The sequence below is a fragment of the Tachyglossus aculeatus genome, chromosome 14 (genome assembly GCF_015852505.1).
Source record: "Tachyglossus aculeatus isolate mTacAcu1 chromosome 14, mTacAcu1.pri, whole genome shotgun sequence".
Classification (NCBI taxonomy): Eukaryota; Metazoa; Chordata; class Mammalia; order Monotremata; family Tachyglossidae; genus Tachyglossus; species Tachyglossus aculeatus.
Window position 1 is genome coordinate 37376444 of NC_052079.1, and position 16272 is coordinate 37392715.

Genomic DNA, 16272 nt, shown 5'->3' on the forward strand with positions numbered 1-16272 from the left:
CCCTAACCCCATTTTACAGATGAGGCAACTGAGGCATAGAGAATAATAACAATGATGGCATTTGTAAAGCACTTACTATGTGCGAAGCACCATTCTGAGTGCTGAGGGAGATACAAGGTGATCGAGGTTGTCCCCCGTGGGGCTCCCAGTCTTCATCCCCATTTTAGAGATGAGGTAACTGAGGCACAGAGACGTCCCAAACCCCATTTTACAGATGAGGCAACTGAGGCCTTGAGAATAATAACAATGATGGCATTTGTAAGCACTTACTACGTGCGAAGCACCATTCCGAGCGCTGAGGGAGATACAAGGTGATCAAGGTTGTCCCCCGTGGGGCTCCCAGTCTTCATCCCCATTTTAGAGATGAGGTAACTGAGGCACGGGGAGGTGACGTGACCGGGCCGAAGGAGGCGGGATTCGAACCCGCGACTTCGGCGTCCCTCCCCCCAGCGGCGCGCCACGGTGGCGGCGTGGCGCGCAGGCGCAGTGCGCGGGGGCGGGGTGATTGACAGGCGGCGGCCGCTGGCGTTGGAGCTCCGGTTAAATAGAGGGAGCGGGGCGGGTGCGGTAGCCGGCGGAGCGGCGCGGTAGCCCGGCGGCCAGCGGCGGATCGGCCCCGTCCCGGGCCCCGCCGGCCCCCAGCGGCTTCCATGGAGGAGCGAGGGGCGCCCGGTGGCGGCGCTTCTTCGGCTTGGCGGCCGGCCTGAGCGCCCAGCCCGCCCCCGCCTTCCTCCTGGGCCGCCTGGGCCTCCTCCGCCCCCATGCTGCTGGTGCTGATGATGATGATGATGATGATGAAGTTCAAGCCGAACCAGACGCGGACCTACGACCGGGAGGGCTTCAAGAAGCGGGCGGCCTGCCTGTGCTTCCGCAGCGAGCGGGAGGACGAGGTGAGAGCCCCGCGGGGGGGGGCCGCCTTGTCGGTCGTAGTGACTGACCTTTTGCTGTGTTTGGAGCACTGGACTGAGCGCTTGCGAATCAATCATTAGTGATCAGGGGAGGAGCGACCCCGACTAAGCTTCTGCCTCCCCCGGGCTGAAAGTCAGCAGGCCACACAGGGCGAAGACCCCAAGTTGGCGACAGCAACAACGGGCTCACATTCATTCCTTCAATCGTATGGTTTTGTCTCCCCCTTCTAGACCGTGAGCCCACTGTTGGGTAGGGACTGTATATGTTGCCGATTTGTACTTCCCAAGCGCTTAGTACAGTGCTCTGCACACAGTAAGCACGATTGATTGATTGATGAATTGCTTACTGTGTTGGCAACAGATAGAGACGGTGATGGTGACGTTTATTCGTTCATTCAGTCGTATTTATTGAGCGCTTACTGTGTGCGGAGCGCTGGACTGAGCGCTTGCGAATCAATCAGCAATGATCAGGGGAGGAGCCGAGAAGGAGCGACCCCAACTACGCTTCTGTCTCCCCAGGGCTGAAAGTCAGCAGGCCACACAGGGCGAAGACCCCAAGTTGGCAACAGCAACAACGGGCTCACATTCATTCCTTCAATCGTATGGTTTTGTCTCCCCCTTCTAGACCGTGAGCCCAGTGTTGGGTAGGGACTGTATATGTTGCCGATTTGTACTTCCCAAGCGCTTAGTACAGTGCTCTGCACACAGTAAGCACGATTGATTGATTGATGAATTGCTTACTGTGTTGGCAACAGATAGAGACGGTGATGAGGACATTTATTCGTTCATTCAGTCGTATTTATTGAGCGCTTACTGTGTGCGGAGCGCTGGACTGAGCACTTGTGAATCAATCAGCAATGATCAGGGGAGGAGCCGAGAAGGAGCGACCCCAACTACGCTTCTTTCTCCCCAGGGCTGAAAGTCAGGAGGCCACACAGGGCGAAGACCCCAAGTTGGCGACAGCAACAACGGGCTCACATTCATTCCTTCAGTCGTATGGTTTTGTCTCCCCCTTCCAGACTGTGAGCCCACTGTTGGGTAGGGACTGTATATGTTGCCGATTTGTACTTCCCAAGCGCTTAGTACAGTGCTCTGCACACAGTAAGCACGATTGATTGATTGATGAATTGCTTACTGTGTTGGCAACAGATAGAGACGGTGATGGTGACATTTATTCGTTCATTCAGTCGTATTTATTGAGCGCTTACTGTATGCGGAGCACTGGACTGAGCGCTTGGGAATCAATCATTAGTGATCAGGGGAGGAGCGACCCCGACTAAGCTTCTGCCTCCCCAGGGCTGAAAGTCAGCAGGCCACACAGGGCGAAGACCCCAAGTTGGCGACAGCAACAACGGGCTCACATTCATTCCTTCAGTCGTATGGTTTTGTCTCCCCCTTCCAGACTGTGAGCCCACTGTTGGGTAGGGACTGTATATGTTGCCGATTTGTACTTCCCAAGCGCTTAGTACAGTGCTCTGCACACAGTAAGCACGATTGATTGATTGATGAATTGCTTACTGTGTTGGCAACAGATAGAGACGGTGATGGTGACATTTATTCGTTCATTCAGTCGTATTTATTGAGCGCTTACTGTATGCGGAGCACTGGACTGAGCGCTTGGGAATCAATCATTAGTGATCAGGGGAGGAGCGACCCCAACTACGCTTCTGTCTCCCCAGGGGTGAAAGTTGGCAACAGCAACAACGGGCTCACATTCATTCCTTCAATCGTATGGTTTTGGCTCCCCCTTCCAGACTGTGAGCCCACTCACTGTTGGGTAGGGACTGTATATGTTGCCGATTTGTACTTCCCAAGCGCTTAGTACAGTGCTCTGCACACAGTAAGCACGATTGATTGATTGATGAATTGCTTACTGTGTTGGCAACAGATAGAGACGGTGATGGTGACATTTATTCGTTCATTCAGTCGTATTTATTGAGCGCTTACTGTGTGCGGAGCGCTGGACTGAGCGCTTGGGAATCAATCAGCAATGATCAGGGGAGGAGCCGAGAAGGAGCGACCCCAACTAAGCTTCTGTCTCCCCGGGGGTGAAAGTCAGGAGGCCACACAGGGCGAAGACCCCAAGTTGGCAACAGATAGAGACGGTCCCTACCCAACAGCGGGCTCACATTCATTCATTCAATCGTATTTATTGAGCGCTTACTGTGTGCGGAGCGCTGGACTGAGCGCTTGGGAATCAATCAGCAATGATCAGGGGAGGAGCCGAGGAGGAGCGACCCCAACTAAGCTTCTGTCTCCCCAGGGCTGAAAGTCAGCAGGCCACACAGGGCGAAGACCCCAAGTTGGCAACAGCAACAACGGGCTCACATTCATTCATTCAGTCGTATGGTTTTGTCTCCCCCTTTTAGACTGTGAGCCCACTGTTGGGTAGGGACTGTATATGTTGCCGATTTGTACTTCCCAAGCGCTTAGTACAGTGCTCTGCACACAGCAAGCGCTCAGTAAATACGATTGATTGATTGATTTATGAATTGCTTACTGTGTTGGCAATAGATAGAGACGGTGATGACATTTATTCGTTCATTCAGTATTCATTCATTCAGTCGTATTTATTGAGCGCTTACTGTGTGCGGAGCGCTGGACTGAGCGCTTGGGAATCAATCAGCAATGATCAGGGGAGGAGCCGAGAAGGAGCGACCCCAACTAAGCTTCTAAGTCTCCCCAGGGCTGAAAGTCAGCAGGCCACACAGGGCGAAGACCCCAATTTGGCAACAGCAACAACGGGCTCACATTCATTCCTTCAATCGTATGGTTTTGTCTCCCCCTTCCAGACTGTGAGCCCACTGTTGGGTAGGGACTGTATATGTTGCAAATTTGTACTTCCCAAGCGCTTAGTACAGTGCTCTGCACACAGTAAGCACGATTGATTGATTGATGAATTGCTTACTGTGTTGGCAACAGATAGAGACGGTGATGAGGACATTTATTCGTTCATTCAGTCGTATTTACTGAGCGCTTACTGTGTGCGGAGCGCTGGACTGAGCGCTTGGGAATCAATCAGCAATGATCAGGGGAGGAGCCGAGAAGGAGCGACCCCAACTAAGCTTCTAAGTCTCCCCAGGGCTGAAAGTCAGCAGGCCACACAGGGCGAAGACCCCAAGTTGGCAACAGCAACAACGGGCTCACATTCATTCCTTCAATCGTATGGTTTTGTCTCCCCCTTCTAGACCGTGAGCCCACTGTTGGGTAGGGACTGTATATGTTGCTGATTTGTACTTCCCAAGCGCTTAGTACAGTGCTCTGCACACAGTAAGCACGATTGATTGATGAATTGCTTACTGTGTTGGCAACAGATAGAGACGGTGATGATGGCATTTATTCGTTCATTCAGTCGTATTTATTGAGCGCTTACTGTGTGCGGAGCGCTGGACTGAGCGCTTGGGAATCAATCAGCAATGATCAGGGGAGGAGCCGAGAAGGAGCGACCCCAACTAAGCTTCTGCCTCCCCGGGGGTGAAAGTCAGGAGGCCACACAGGGCGAAGACCCCAAGTTGGCAACAGATAGAGACGGTCCCTACCCAACAGCGGGCTCACATTCATTCATTCAATCGTATTTATTGAGCGCTTACTGTGTGCGGAGCGCTGGACTGAGCGCTTGGGAATCAATCAGCAATGATCAGGGGAGGAGCCGAGAAGGAGCGACCCCAACTAAGCTTCTAAGTCTCCCCAGGGCTGAAAGTCAGCAGGCCACACAGGGCGAAGACCCCAAGTTGGCGACAGCAACAACGGGCTCACATTCATTCCTTCAATCGTATGGTTTTGTCTCCCCCTTCTAGACCGTGAGCCCAGTGTTGGGTAGGGACTGTATATGTTGCCGATTTGTACTTCCCAAGCGCTTAGTACAGTGCTCTGCACACAGTAAGCACGACTGATTGATTGATGAATTGCTTACTGTGTTGGCAACAGATAGAGACGGTGATGGTGACATTTATTCGTTCATTCAGTCGTATTTATTGAGCGCTTACTGTGTGCGGAGCGCTGGACTGAGCGCTTGGGAATCAATCAGCAATGATCAGGGGAGGAGCCGAGAAGGAGCGACCCCAACTAAGCTTCTGCCTCCCCAGGGCTGAAAGTCAGGAGGCCACACAGGGCGAAGACCCCAAGTTGGCAACAGATAGAGACGGTCCCTTCCCAACAACGGGCTCACATTCATTCATTCAGTCGTATTTATTGAGCGCTTACTGTGTGCAGAGCGCTGGACTGAGCGCTTGGGAAGGACAGGTTGGCAACATATAGAGACAGTCCCTACCCAAACCCTTCCCTATTTTGGTGGCTTTTCAAGGGGCAGCTGTTCAGCCTCCACCCTGTTCTGTTGTCTGTCTCCCCCCTCTAATAATAATAGTGATGATGATGATGGCATTTATGAATTGCTTACTGTGTTGGCAACAGATAGAGACGGTGATGAGGACATTTATTCGTTCATTCAGTCGTATTTATTGAGCGCTTACTGTGTGCGGAGCGCTGGACTGAGCGCTTGGGAATCAATCAGCAATGATCAGGGGAGGAGCCGAGAAGGAGCGACCCCAACTAAGCTTCTGTCTCCCCAGGGCTGAAAGTCAGCAGGCCACACAGGGCGAAGACCCCAAGTTGGCAACAGCAACAACGGGCTCACATTCATTCATTCAATCGTATGGTTTTGTCTCCCCCTTTTAGACTGTGAGCCCACTGTTGGGTAGGGGCCGTCTCTATATGTTGCCAATTTGTACTTCCCAAGCGCTTAGTACAGTGCTCTGCACACAGTAAGCGCTCAGTAAATACGATTGATTGCTTTATGAATTGCTTACTGTGTTGGCAACAGATAGAGACGGTGATGATGCCATTTATTCGTTCATTCAGTCGTATTTATTGAGCGCTTACTGTGTGCAGAGCACTGGACTGAGCGCTTGGGAAGGACAAGTTGGCAACGAATAGAGACGGTCCCTACCCAACAGTGGGCTCACAGTCTAGGAAACCCTTCTCTATTTTGGTGGCTTCTCAAGGGGCAGCTGTTCAGCCTCCACCCTCTGTTGTCTGTCTCCCCCCTTATAATAGTGATGATGATGGCATTTATTCATTCATTCAATCGTATTTAATGAGCACTTCCTGTGTGCAGAGCACTATACTAAGCGCTTGGGAACTACAAGTTGGCAACATAGAGAGACGGTCCCTACCCAACAGTGGGCTCACAGTCTAGGAAACCCTTCTCTGTTTTGGTGGCTTCTCAAAGGGCAGCTGTTCAGCCTCCACCCTGTTCTGTTGTCCGTCTCCCCCCTTTTATTAATAATAATAATAATAATAATGATGGCATTTATGAATTGCTTACTATGTTGGCAACAGATAGAGACGGTGATGATGACATTTATTCATTCATTCAGTCGTATTTATTGAGCGCTTACTGTGTGCAGAGCACTGTACTGAGCGCTTGGGAAGTACAAGTTGGCAACACATAGAGACGTTCCCTACCCAAAAGTGGGCTCACAGTTTACAAAACCCTTCTCTATTTTGGTGGCTTCTCAAGGGGCAGCTGTTCAGCCTCCACCCTGTTCTGTTGTCCGTCTCCCCCCTTCTGTTAATAATAATAATGATAATGGCGTTTATGAATTGCTTACTACGTTGGCAACAGAGAGACGGTGATGATGACATTTATTCATTCATTCAATCGTATTTATTGAGCGCTTACTGTGTGCAGACCACTGGACTGAGCGCTTGGGAAGGACAAGTTGGCAACAAATAGAGACGGGCCCTACCCAACAGTGGGCTCACAGTGTAGAAAACGGTTCTCTATTTTGGTGGCTTCTCAAGGGGCAGCTGTTCAGCCTCCACCCTGTTCTGTTGTCTCTCTCCCCCCTAATAATAATGATGATGATGATGGCATTTATTCATTCATTCAATCATTTATTAATCAATCAATCGTATTTATTGAGCGCTTACTATGTGCAGAGCACTGTACTAAGCTCTTGGGAAGTACAAATTGGCAACACATAGAGACAGTCCCTACCCAACAGTGGGCTCACAGTCTAAAAGGGGGAGACAGAGAACAGAACCAAACATACCAACAAAATAAAATAAATAGGATAGAAATGTACAAGTAAAATAAATAAATAAATAAATAGAGTAATAAATATATACAACCATATATACATATATACAGGTGCTGTGGGGAAGGGAAGGAGGTAAGATGGGGGGATGGAGAGGGGGACGAGGGGGAGAGGAGGGAAGGGGCTCAGTCTGGGACTGAGCGCTTTATTGAGCGCTTACTGTGTGCAGAGCGCTGGACTAAGCGCTTGGGAAGGACAAGTTGGCAACGTATGGAGATGGTCCCTACCCAACAGTGGGCTCACAGTCTAGGAAACCCTTCTCTATTTTGGTGGCTTCTCAAGGGGCAGCTGTTCAGCCTCCACCCTGTTCTGTTGTCCGTCCGTCCCCTTCTAATAATAATAATAATGATGATGATGGCATTTATGAAGCGCTTACTATGTGCAATGCACTGTTCTAAGTGCTGGGGAGGTTACAAGGTGATCAGGTTGTCCCACGGGGGGCTCACAGTCTTCATCCCCATTTTACAGCCGTGTCTCAGTGGAAAGAGCCCGGGCTTTGGAGTTCATTCATTCATTCATTCATTCATTCATTCAATCGTATTTATTCATTCATTCAGTCGTATTTATTGAGCACTTACTGTGTGCAGAGCACTGGACTAAGCGCTTGGGAACTACAAGTTGGCAACATCTCGAGACGGTCCCTACCCAACAGCGGGCTCACAGTCTAGAAGGGGGAGACAGAGATCAAAACAAAACATATTAACAAAATAAAATAAATAGATCAAAGTCCGTGTCCCACACAGTTCATTGCGTGTGGACATGTCTGTCCGTCTTCCTTGTTAGAATGTGAGCTCTTTCATTCATTCAGTCGTATTTATTGAGCGCTGCTGTGTGCAGAGCACTGGACTAAGCGCTTGGGAAGTCCAAGTTGGCAACATAGAGAGACGGTCCCTACCCAACAGTTGGGCTCACAGTCTAGAAGGGGGAGACAGAGAACAAAACAACATATTAACAAAATAAAATAAATAGAATAAATATGTACAAATTAAATAGAGTATGGGTTCAAATCCCGGCTCTGCCACTTGTCAGCTGTGTGACTTTGGGCCAGTCACTTCTCTTCTCGGTGCCTCAGTTCCCTCATCTGTAAAATGGGGATTAAGATGGTGAGCCCCCTGTGGGACAACCTGATTACCTTGTATCTTCCCCAGCGCTTAGAACAGTGCTTTGCACATAGTAAGCGCTTAATAAATGCCATTATTATTATTACTACAGATGAGGGAACTGAGGCACAGAGAAGTGAATCAATCAATCAATCAATCGTATTTATTGAGCGCTTACTATGTGCAGAGCACTGTACTAAGCGCTTGGGAAGTACAAATTGGCATCACATAGAGACAGTCCCTACCCGATAGTGGGCTCACAGTCTAAAAGTGAAGCGACTTGCCCAAAGTCACACAGCTTACACTAGGGACCATCTCGATATGTTGCCAACTTGTACTTCCCAAGGGCTTAGTACAGTGCTCCGCACACAGTAAGCACTCAATAAATACGACTGAATGAATGAATGAATTGGCGGAGCCGGGATTTGAACCCATGACCTCTGACTCCAAAGCCCGGGCTCTTTCCACTGAGCCACGCTGCTTCTCAGACTGAGAGCCCCTTGTTGGGGAGGGACCGTCTCTCTCTGTTGCCCACTTGTCCTCTCCCAAGCGCTTAGTACAGTGCTCTGCATCCAGTAAGCGCTCAATATATATGAATGAATGCCTGGCACTGTCCTAAACGCTGTTGTAACCGAGGCCCTTCTCTCTCCTCTTCATTCAGTCAATCGTATTTATTGAGCGCTTACTGTGTTTGTCTGTCTCCCCCCTTCTAGACCGGGAGCCCCTTGTTGGGGAGGGACCGTCTCTGTTGCTGACTCGTCCTCTCCCAAGCGCTTAGTACAGTGCTCTGCACACAGTAAGCGCTCAATAAATACGATTGAATGAATGAATGTGCCTGGCACTGTTCTAAATGCCTCTCTCCTCTTCATTCAATCAATTGTATTTATTCATTCATTCAATCGTATGTATTGAGCGCTTACTGGGTGCAGAGCACTGGGCAGAGCGCTTGGGAACTACAGGGTGGCAGCCCGTTGTTGGGTAGGGACCGTCTCTGTGTTACTGTGTTTATTTATTTATTTTATGTGTACATATCTATTCTATTTATTGTATTTTGTTAATATGTTTTGTTTTGTTCTCTGTCTCCCCCTTCTAGACTGTGAGCCCACTATGTTGCCAATTTGTACTTCCCAAGCGCTTAGTACAGTGCTCTGCACACAGTAAGCGCTCAATAAATACGATTGATGAAATACGATTGATGATGTTGGGTAGGGACTGTCTCTATATGTTGCCAACTTGGACTTCCCAAGCGCTTAGTACAGTGCTGTGCACACAGTAAGCGCTCAATAAATACAATTGATTGATTGATTGCCGACTTGTACTTCCCAAGCGCTTAGTACAGCGCTCTGCACACAGTAAGAGCTCAATAAATGATTGAATGAATGAATGAACGTATAAAGACGGTCCCTACCCAACAATGGGCTCACAGTCTTCTGAGCGCTTACCGTGTGCAGAGCACTGTACTAAGCGCTTGGGAAGTGCAAGCGCTCTAAGGGCCGTGCCGTGGCGTGGTGGATGGAGCACGGGTTCTAATGAGAAGCAGCGTGGCTCAGTGGAAAGAGCCCAGATTTGGGAGTCAGAGGTCGTGGGTTCTAATTCTGACTCTGCCACTTGCCAGCTGTGTGACCTTGGGCAAGTCGCTTCACTTCTCTGGGCCTCCGGTTCCCTCAGCTGTAAAATGTGGATGAAAACTGAGCCCCACGTGGGACAACCTGACTACCCTGTATCTCCCTCAGTGCTTAGAACAGTGCTTGGCACATAGTAAGCGCTTAACAAATACCAAAATTATTATTATTATTCTAATTCCGGCTCCACCACATGTCTGCTGAGTGACCTTGGGCAAGTCACTTCACTGGGCCTCAGTTACCTCATCTTTAAAATGGGGATTAAGACAGTGAGCCCCATGTGGTTCAGGGACTGTGTCCAACCTGATTAACTTGCATCTACCCCAGTGTTTAGAGCAGTGCTTGGCACTTAGTAAGTGCTTAACAAGTACTATTTTTATTATCATTATTATTATTAATAAGGGCCCCTCCGTGCGCCCTTGGTGGACGGGCCGGGGACAGGGGGCTCCGTAGGCCCAGTGTACTTTCCCAAGCGTTTAGTACAGTGCTCTGCACGCAGTTTGTGCTCAATAAATATGAATGAATGACCCTGCCGCTGGGCGGGATGGTGAGGGTCACCGCACCCTGCTGCCTCATCGGGAATTAATAATAATAACATAATAATGATATTGGGAATTAATAATAATAATGATATTTGTTAAGCCCTTACTTACCATGTGCTAAGCGCTGGGGCAGGTACAAGGTAATGAGGTTGTCCCACATGGGGCTCACAGTCTTCACCCCCCTTTTACAGAGGAGGTAACAGAGAAGTGAAGTGACTTGTCCAAGGTCACACAGCAGACAAGTGGCGGAGCCTGGATTAGAACCCACGACCTCTAACCCCTCCCAGCCCGGGCTCTTGCCACTGAGCCACTTTGCTTCTCAGGGGTCCGGGGTCCCCAGGGTCGGACGAGAAACAAAAGAGGATTCCCCCCTTGCAAAGAACCAACAAAAGCTGTCTTAATAATAATAATAATAATAATAATAATGATGGCTTTTAAGCGCTTACTATGTGCTAAGCACTGGGGAGGTTACAAGGTTATCAGGTTGTCCCACAGAGGGCCCACGGTCTTGATCCCCATTTTTCAGATGAGGTAACTGAGGCACAGAGAAGTTAAGTAACTTGCCAAAAGTCACACAGCTGACAGTTGGCGGAGCTGGGATTTGAACCCATGACCTCTGACTCCAAAGCCCGGGCTCTGTCCACTGAGCCACGCTGCTTCTCCCACCCGGACAAATGAGGGGTTTTTTTTTTTTTGGTGTTTTTGTTTCTTTTTTTAAAAAAGACTCATCACCTTTTCAGTGTCAAGATGGGGAGAAGACGAGGTCTGTTGCTGAAGAGTGTCAATGTCACCAGGGAGGGGAGGAGAAAACTAGTTTTTTCAAACCACCACCCTGTTGCGGTGTTAACTTCATCTCGGGATTAATTGATTCTTGCCTCTGCGTTAACGTGCGAGCCCAATGATGTGACAAAAGGTGGTTGAAAGCCTTTTCGGAATAGTAGATGTTTAAGTGCTCATTTCAGGGAGTCGAAATTTGTACCCTCATCATCATCAATTTAGGAGTAGAGGCCAAACCCTTTCTGTGTGTGTGTGATTATTCTCCCAGTGCCCACCAGTTTAAAGGATGTGAGCTCATTGTGGGCAGGGACGGTGGCTGATGTGACATAGTACTGTCCCAAGCATTTAGTACAGTGCTTTGCACACGGTAAATGCTCAATAAATAGGATAAAGAATAATTGCGCCTCTTGGATGGCGATTCTCGGTTCCGTGCCCTCCGACCGGATCTCACCCATATGTAGACCGATTTTTCGCTATACGGTGCTTCTCATTTACTCCTCTGACTGCACGGTGAAAGGCATTGAATTTGAAACAGAATTAAAGGCAAATGATTCCTGGCCGATGGAGGCAGCTAATTAGTGGACATTATAAAGAAGTTGGATGGACTTTCCGAAGCCTGGTTTCTTGGCTCTTGCAAGCGATTTCACAAACTTTGGGGGAAAATAAGGCCAAACTTTTGTTGACAAGTGGTTGCGTACTATTTTAAAAGACAGCTGAAGGCGAATAAAGTGTTTTGGTAGGTGAAAGCATTCCACTGCATTGATATCCCTTTTTTTTTTTTTTCCCCCGTGGCTTTCGGATCCTGATGGTTTTACTGAAATGGGACAATCCTTTTTCCCATAACCAGATCACTTTGCTTCTGATTAAACACTGAAACTTCATTAGATGTTTTTATAACTTGTCCAGTAAATTGCAGCCGATCCTCAAGTTGGTAAATTTAACTATTTCAGGTGTACTTAGTGAGGTAGCTAATATATTCAGAGGCTTTAGTTGAATTTGCTGTGGCAGCCACAGCTGAATCTCTGTAATCACAATTATGTGTTGCTGTGAAAGGCTAGTTTCAAGTCTTATTTATCTGTCTGTAAAGACAAAATCAGGGCAGTAGTGTAGCTTTTAGTACTGATCTTCTAGTGTACTAAATTGAACTATATGAAATAGTGACTGGCATTCAGGGTCTTCTCAGACAACTTACTACTGCGTTATTGAATGTCGAGTCTTTCAGGGTAAGTGGCTATTTGGTAATGGTTGTCTTGTGTGCATTTGATGGCAAGGAAAAAGCTTGTTGTAAACTTATTTCTTGACCAGAATTTAGAGGTAGCATTTGGCAGGGAGAAACTTACTTTTGAAATCTGTTCTGTTGTCTAAAACTGATTCATAAGTTGTTTGCAATTGCACTGAAGAAATATTTAGCTAAACTTGTCAGAAAGTACCTTTCTAGTTGGAAACACAACTTGGAATGTACAGCTTGTGTGGCACTACTTTCATTGGAAGCAGGATTGATTGATATTGATTCTTTAAAAGAACAAAACTTGGCTAATGGTTTTAAATCAGTTGGATTTTCTTGTTTTTTGTTTCCTGAAATCTCAATAGAGAATCCATGGATGGATTGCCCTGTATAGTATAGATTACTATACAGAAATAGGTGAAAAAATGTATAATATTTCATTCCTTATAGCTATGTTAATGATAGCAGTTGTAATGTAGACCTTTATGAAGTCATTCCATTGTCTCTTTAAATCAAAGCTATGATTTTCATATTTAAAACACCATCCCAAAACTGCTGGGTAATTTCAGTTTATTGGTGTCCTCAGATCCCATAACAATTATCATTATTATTAACAACTGTATTAAGCACCTACTATGTACCAGGCACTGTACTAAGTGTTGGGTTAGATACAAGATAATTGGGTTGGTCACAGTCCCTGTCCCACATGGGGCTCAGTCTTAATTGCCATTTTATGGATGAGGAAACTGGGGTGCAGAGAAGTGAAAGGAGTTGCCCAAGGTCATAATGCAGAATAGTGGCAGAGCTGGGATTAGAACCCAGGTCCGCTGACTCCCAAGCTGGTGCTTTCTCCACTAGGTCATGCCGCTCCTCATTCTGTAGTGAGAAAGTTACTGATACCATGTAGTAACTTTATTTCTGCAATTTGGCATCATAGTCCCATGTGGTTTTGAGTACTCCTCCAGCGCTTAGAACAGTGCTTTGCACATAGTAAGCACTTAACAAATACCATCATTATTATTAATCTATCTCTATCCTTTTGTTTAGTCCATTATAAGTAGGCTTGTCTTCAGTTTTTGTGAAAGTAATTTCTTTCCCTGAAACCTGATAGTCTTGTGGAAAATGATCTCTTTAGGATGGATTCTGATCATGTTGGCCATGAGTCCACAATTAATTTTGCTACACAAATTGTTAGGTGTAAATAAACAGCTCAATGTTAAAGTGTTCTTAGTTTGATTCCTATGCTCAATCTTGTAAATTTTCATTTTTATTTTGTATTGTAGTCGCTTACCTTCTTGAGACCATATAAAAATACAAACTGGTTGCTCTCTAATACAGAATATGGTTTTGGTTTTGGGTTTTTTTTGTTATGTACTGCAAGAAGTATACTATTTTCTCTGTAGTACCAGTGACACTACCTTCTTGAGACCATATAAAAATACAAATTGGTTGCTCTCTAATACAGAATATGGTTTGGGGTTTTTTTTTTGTGTGTTATGTACTGCAAGAAGTATACTATTTTCTCTGTAGTACCAGTGACACTACACTTCAGTGATGTTCTGTACACCTTTTTAGGTATTCTCGAGCATTAGTAGCAGCCAACCATTACCAACATTAGAAAATGAATATGGCTGAAATGATATTTCTTGTCTTGCCCTGACTCTTTCTGTTCCTTTTTTTTTTTATGAGAAAAATGTTTGTGAATAGCTTCATTCAGTAACCTCATTCCTTGGGTCTCATGTGAGGCTTCACAGAATTTTCCTCTAGTTTAACCAGATTTGCATATGTACATAGGGAATTTTAAATTTGTTTTTTTTAGGTACTAAGGCTAGTGGTTAGTAGAATGTAGTTGGCACCATTTTTTACATCTGTCTAGTTTTAGCATACTATATACAAAGTCACCTAGTAAAGGGAATCATTATGCTGAGTAAAAACCTGTCTAGTTTTTGAGTAAAAACTTGAGTTGAGAAAAAGTTAAAAAAGCTGAGTAAAAACCTGTCTAGTTTTAGTATACTATATACAAAGTCACCTAGTAAAGGGAATCATTATGTTGAGTAAAAACCTGAACAAAACACAATGTGTCAACTATTGATATGGGTAGTTAAGTTTCTAACTGAATTAATGGACCACTTGGTAGAGCACTTTAAATTTCTAGTATGATCAATTTTTTTTAATCTTTCTGAATTTTTACTAGTTACAGTAAACACACTTTTCAGTCAGATAACTTTCTGCCATATCAAAAGAGCCCAGATGTGACTATGGTCTTTAACAAAAAAAAACTGAGTGACTCAGGAGGTGGCTGGGAGAAGATGATTTATGTTCATTTTCTTTCCCATACAAGGAATAGGAGTCTGTTTCCCACCTTGTGACAACCTAGTCCCTCTCAGCATCAGTATTTCTTGAGGACCTCCTAGATGCAGAGTATTGTACTGGCACTTGGGAAACATATAGAAGACATGATCCCTGACTTTGAGCTTACCATGGAGGGAGGGAGACAAATTTTACGTACAACAATTTAACATGAAAAAAGAAATAGGCAGTAAGCTAAATCCATTAAAAAATGGATAGGCGCGATGAGGAACTGTCATGAGGTTGAGGCATAGTGGAGAGGTGGCTCTTTTGGAAGGAATTTTGAGGGGAAAGCTACGGTTTGGTGAAGCAAAGCATTACTATTTAAATCCGTTCATAACTGCCCCAATGTAGAAGCGGTTCACAGAATTGTGCGGTCTAAAGCTGCTCCTAGTAGGGAGAGTAAAATTCCCTGTAATGTTTTCATAATAATGTTTTAACCTAGATAAACATTTTCCTCATCAATCATGGGATAAATACACTGTGACTGCAGGTCTTCATGGTTAAGCGTAGCTACACAGCTACCATCCTCATATTACATCCCTGTTCCTGGATGATTTTTTCTAGTGCCCTCTGCATGGACTGAAAACTTGGAGCCCAAACCAACAGAGCCCAGGGAATACGGGGCCTGACTGACTACTTTTTAAGTCCCATGTGCTTGAGGATTTAAGCCATTCCTATCAGAACAAGACTTTTTAGCATGTGATACCATTCCATAAAGTGAATTGGTTGAAGTGGGATGTGACTCTGCCGTAAACGCTGTTCCAAGCAGTATGACGGGAGCCTGTGGCAACCCTTTTAATTAGCGTTCCAGTTATTTAAAATTCATTGCTTTCTGATGATGGATTCTCACTTCAAAAATAATGGAAGACCTGTCACTTCCAGTGTGTTTTTTTGAGGGGTACTTCTGGCGCACGCTCGATCACAGATGGCACCCATGAAGGAGAGCAGTAGTTCTGCAGTGCTCGAAACAGCCTTTTGCAAGCACATCTCTCTACTACATCAGTGCATCTGTCCTAAAAGGACTGAATAACCTAGTGGCAGCTACAACACCAAGAGGCCGTATCCCAGGCTGCAAACTTCTAAGCACTAGTATCAGTAGAAAATGCCCTGTGACTGGCTTTTGGTATGTTCATGTACCTTTTCCGCTGAGGAGAACTCCATTGCCGAGCTTTCTGTGCATAAAGATTAGGTGATCACACCTTGGCAGCCATGCTCCTGTTGTCTGCTTCAGTGCCTCTGATCCAAAGCCTTATAAGACCTCTGTGTTCGGGGTGCAACTTGACATCTCGTGCCAGTGATCTGCCTTGAACTGGGCAAATCACGTTAGAGAGTGTCTGTCCGTGCCTTAAAGCCACGTAGCAGTGTTGTGATGGTGATAATACCATGGTTGACACTGGTCTCTGCCATGACTTTGACTTTCCAGAGCTGTGGTCCAGTTTTCCAGATGCTACACTAGCCATGTTGATGCCTTGTAATACAGCAACCTCAATAGTAGCATTTTCCAAATGCAGTCCGTTCAAGTAGCAGAATTTTTCATCACTTAAGCTGCATATCATCATTGGAGCAGGAGCTGTGGTGTTGAATTTTGGCAGACACATGGCTTTTTTCAGACACTGACTTTTTTTTCTTCATCCCAAAGCAGCGAATG

The 16272-nt window shown here is 46.2% G+C and overlaps 1 protein-coding gene across 3 annotated transcripts in view; it reads left to right on the plus strand.

Moving 5' to 3' along the window:
- Positions 1-633: 633 nt before the first annotated feature.
- NUDT4 (nudix hydrolase 4) overlaps positions 634-16272 on the plus strand; it is a 45405-nt gene continuing 29766 nt past the window's right edge. For 2 of the 3 annotated variants that reach the window (XM_038756361.1, XM_038756362.1), the window contains exon 1: positions 634-890. In XM_038756361.1, the coding sequence (XP_038612289.1) occupies positions 762-890 (129 nt within the window). In that variant the 5' untranslated portion in view covers positions 634-761. The remainder of the gene's footprint in view (positions 891-16272) is intronic. The other variant, XM_038756363.1, reaches the window with a different exon arrangement.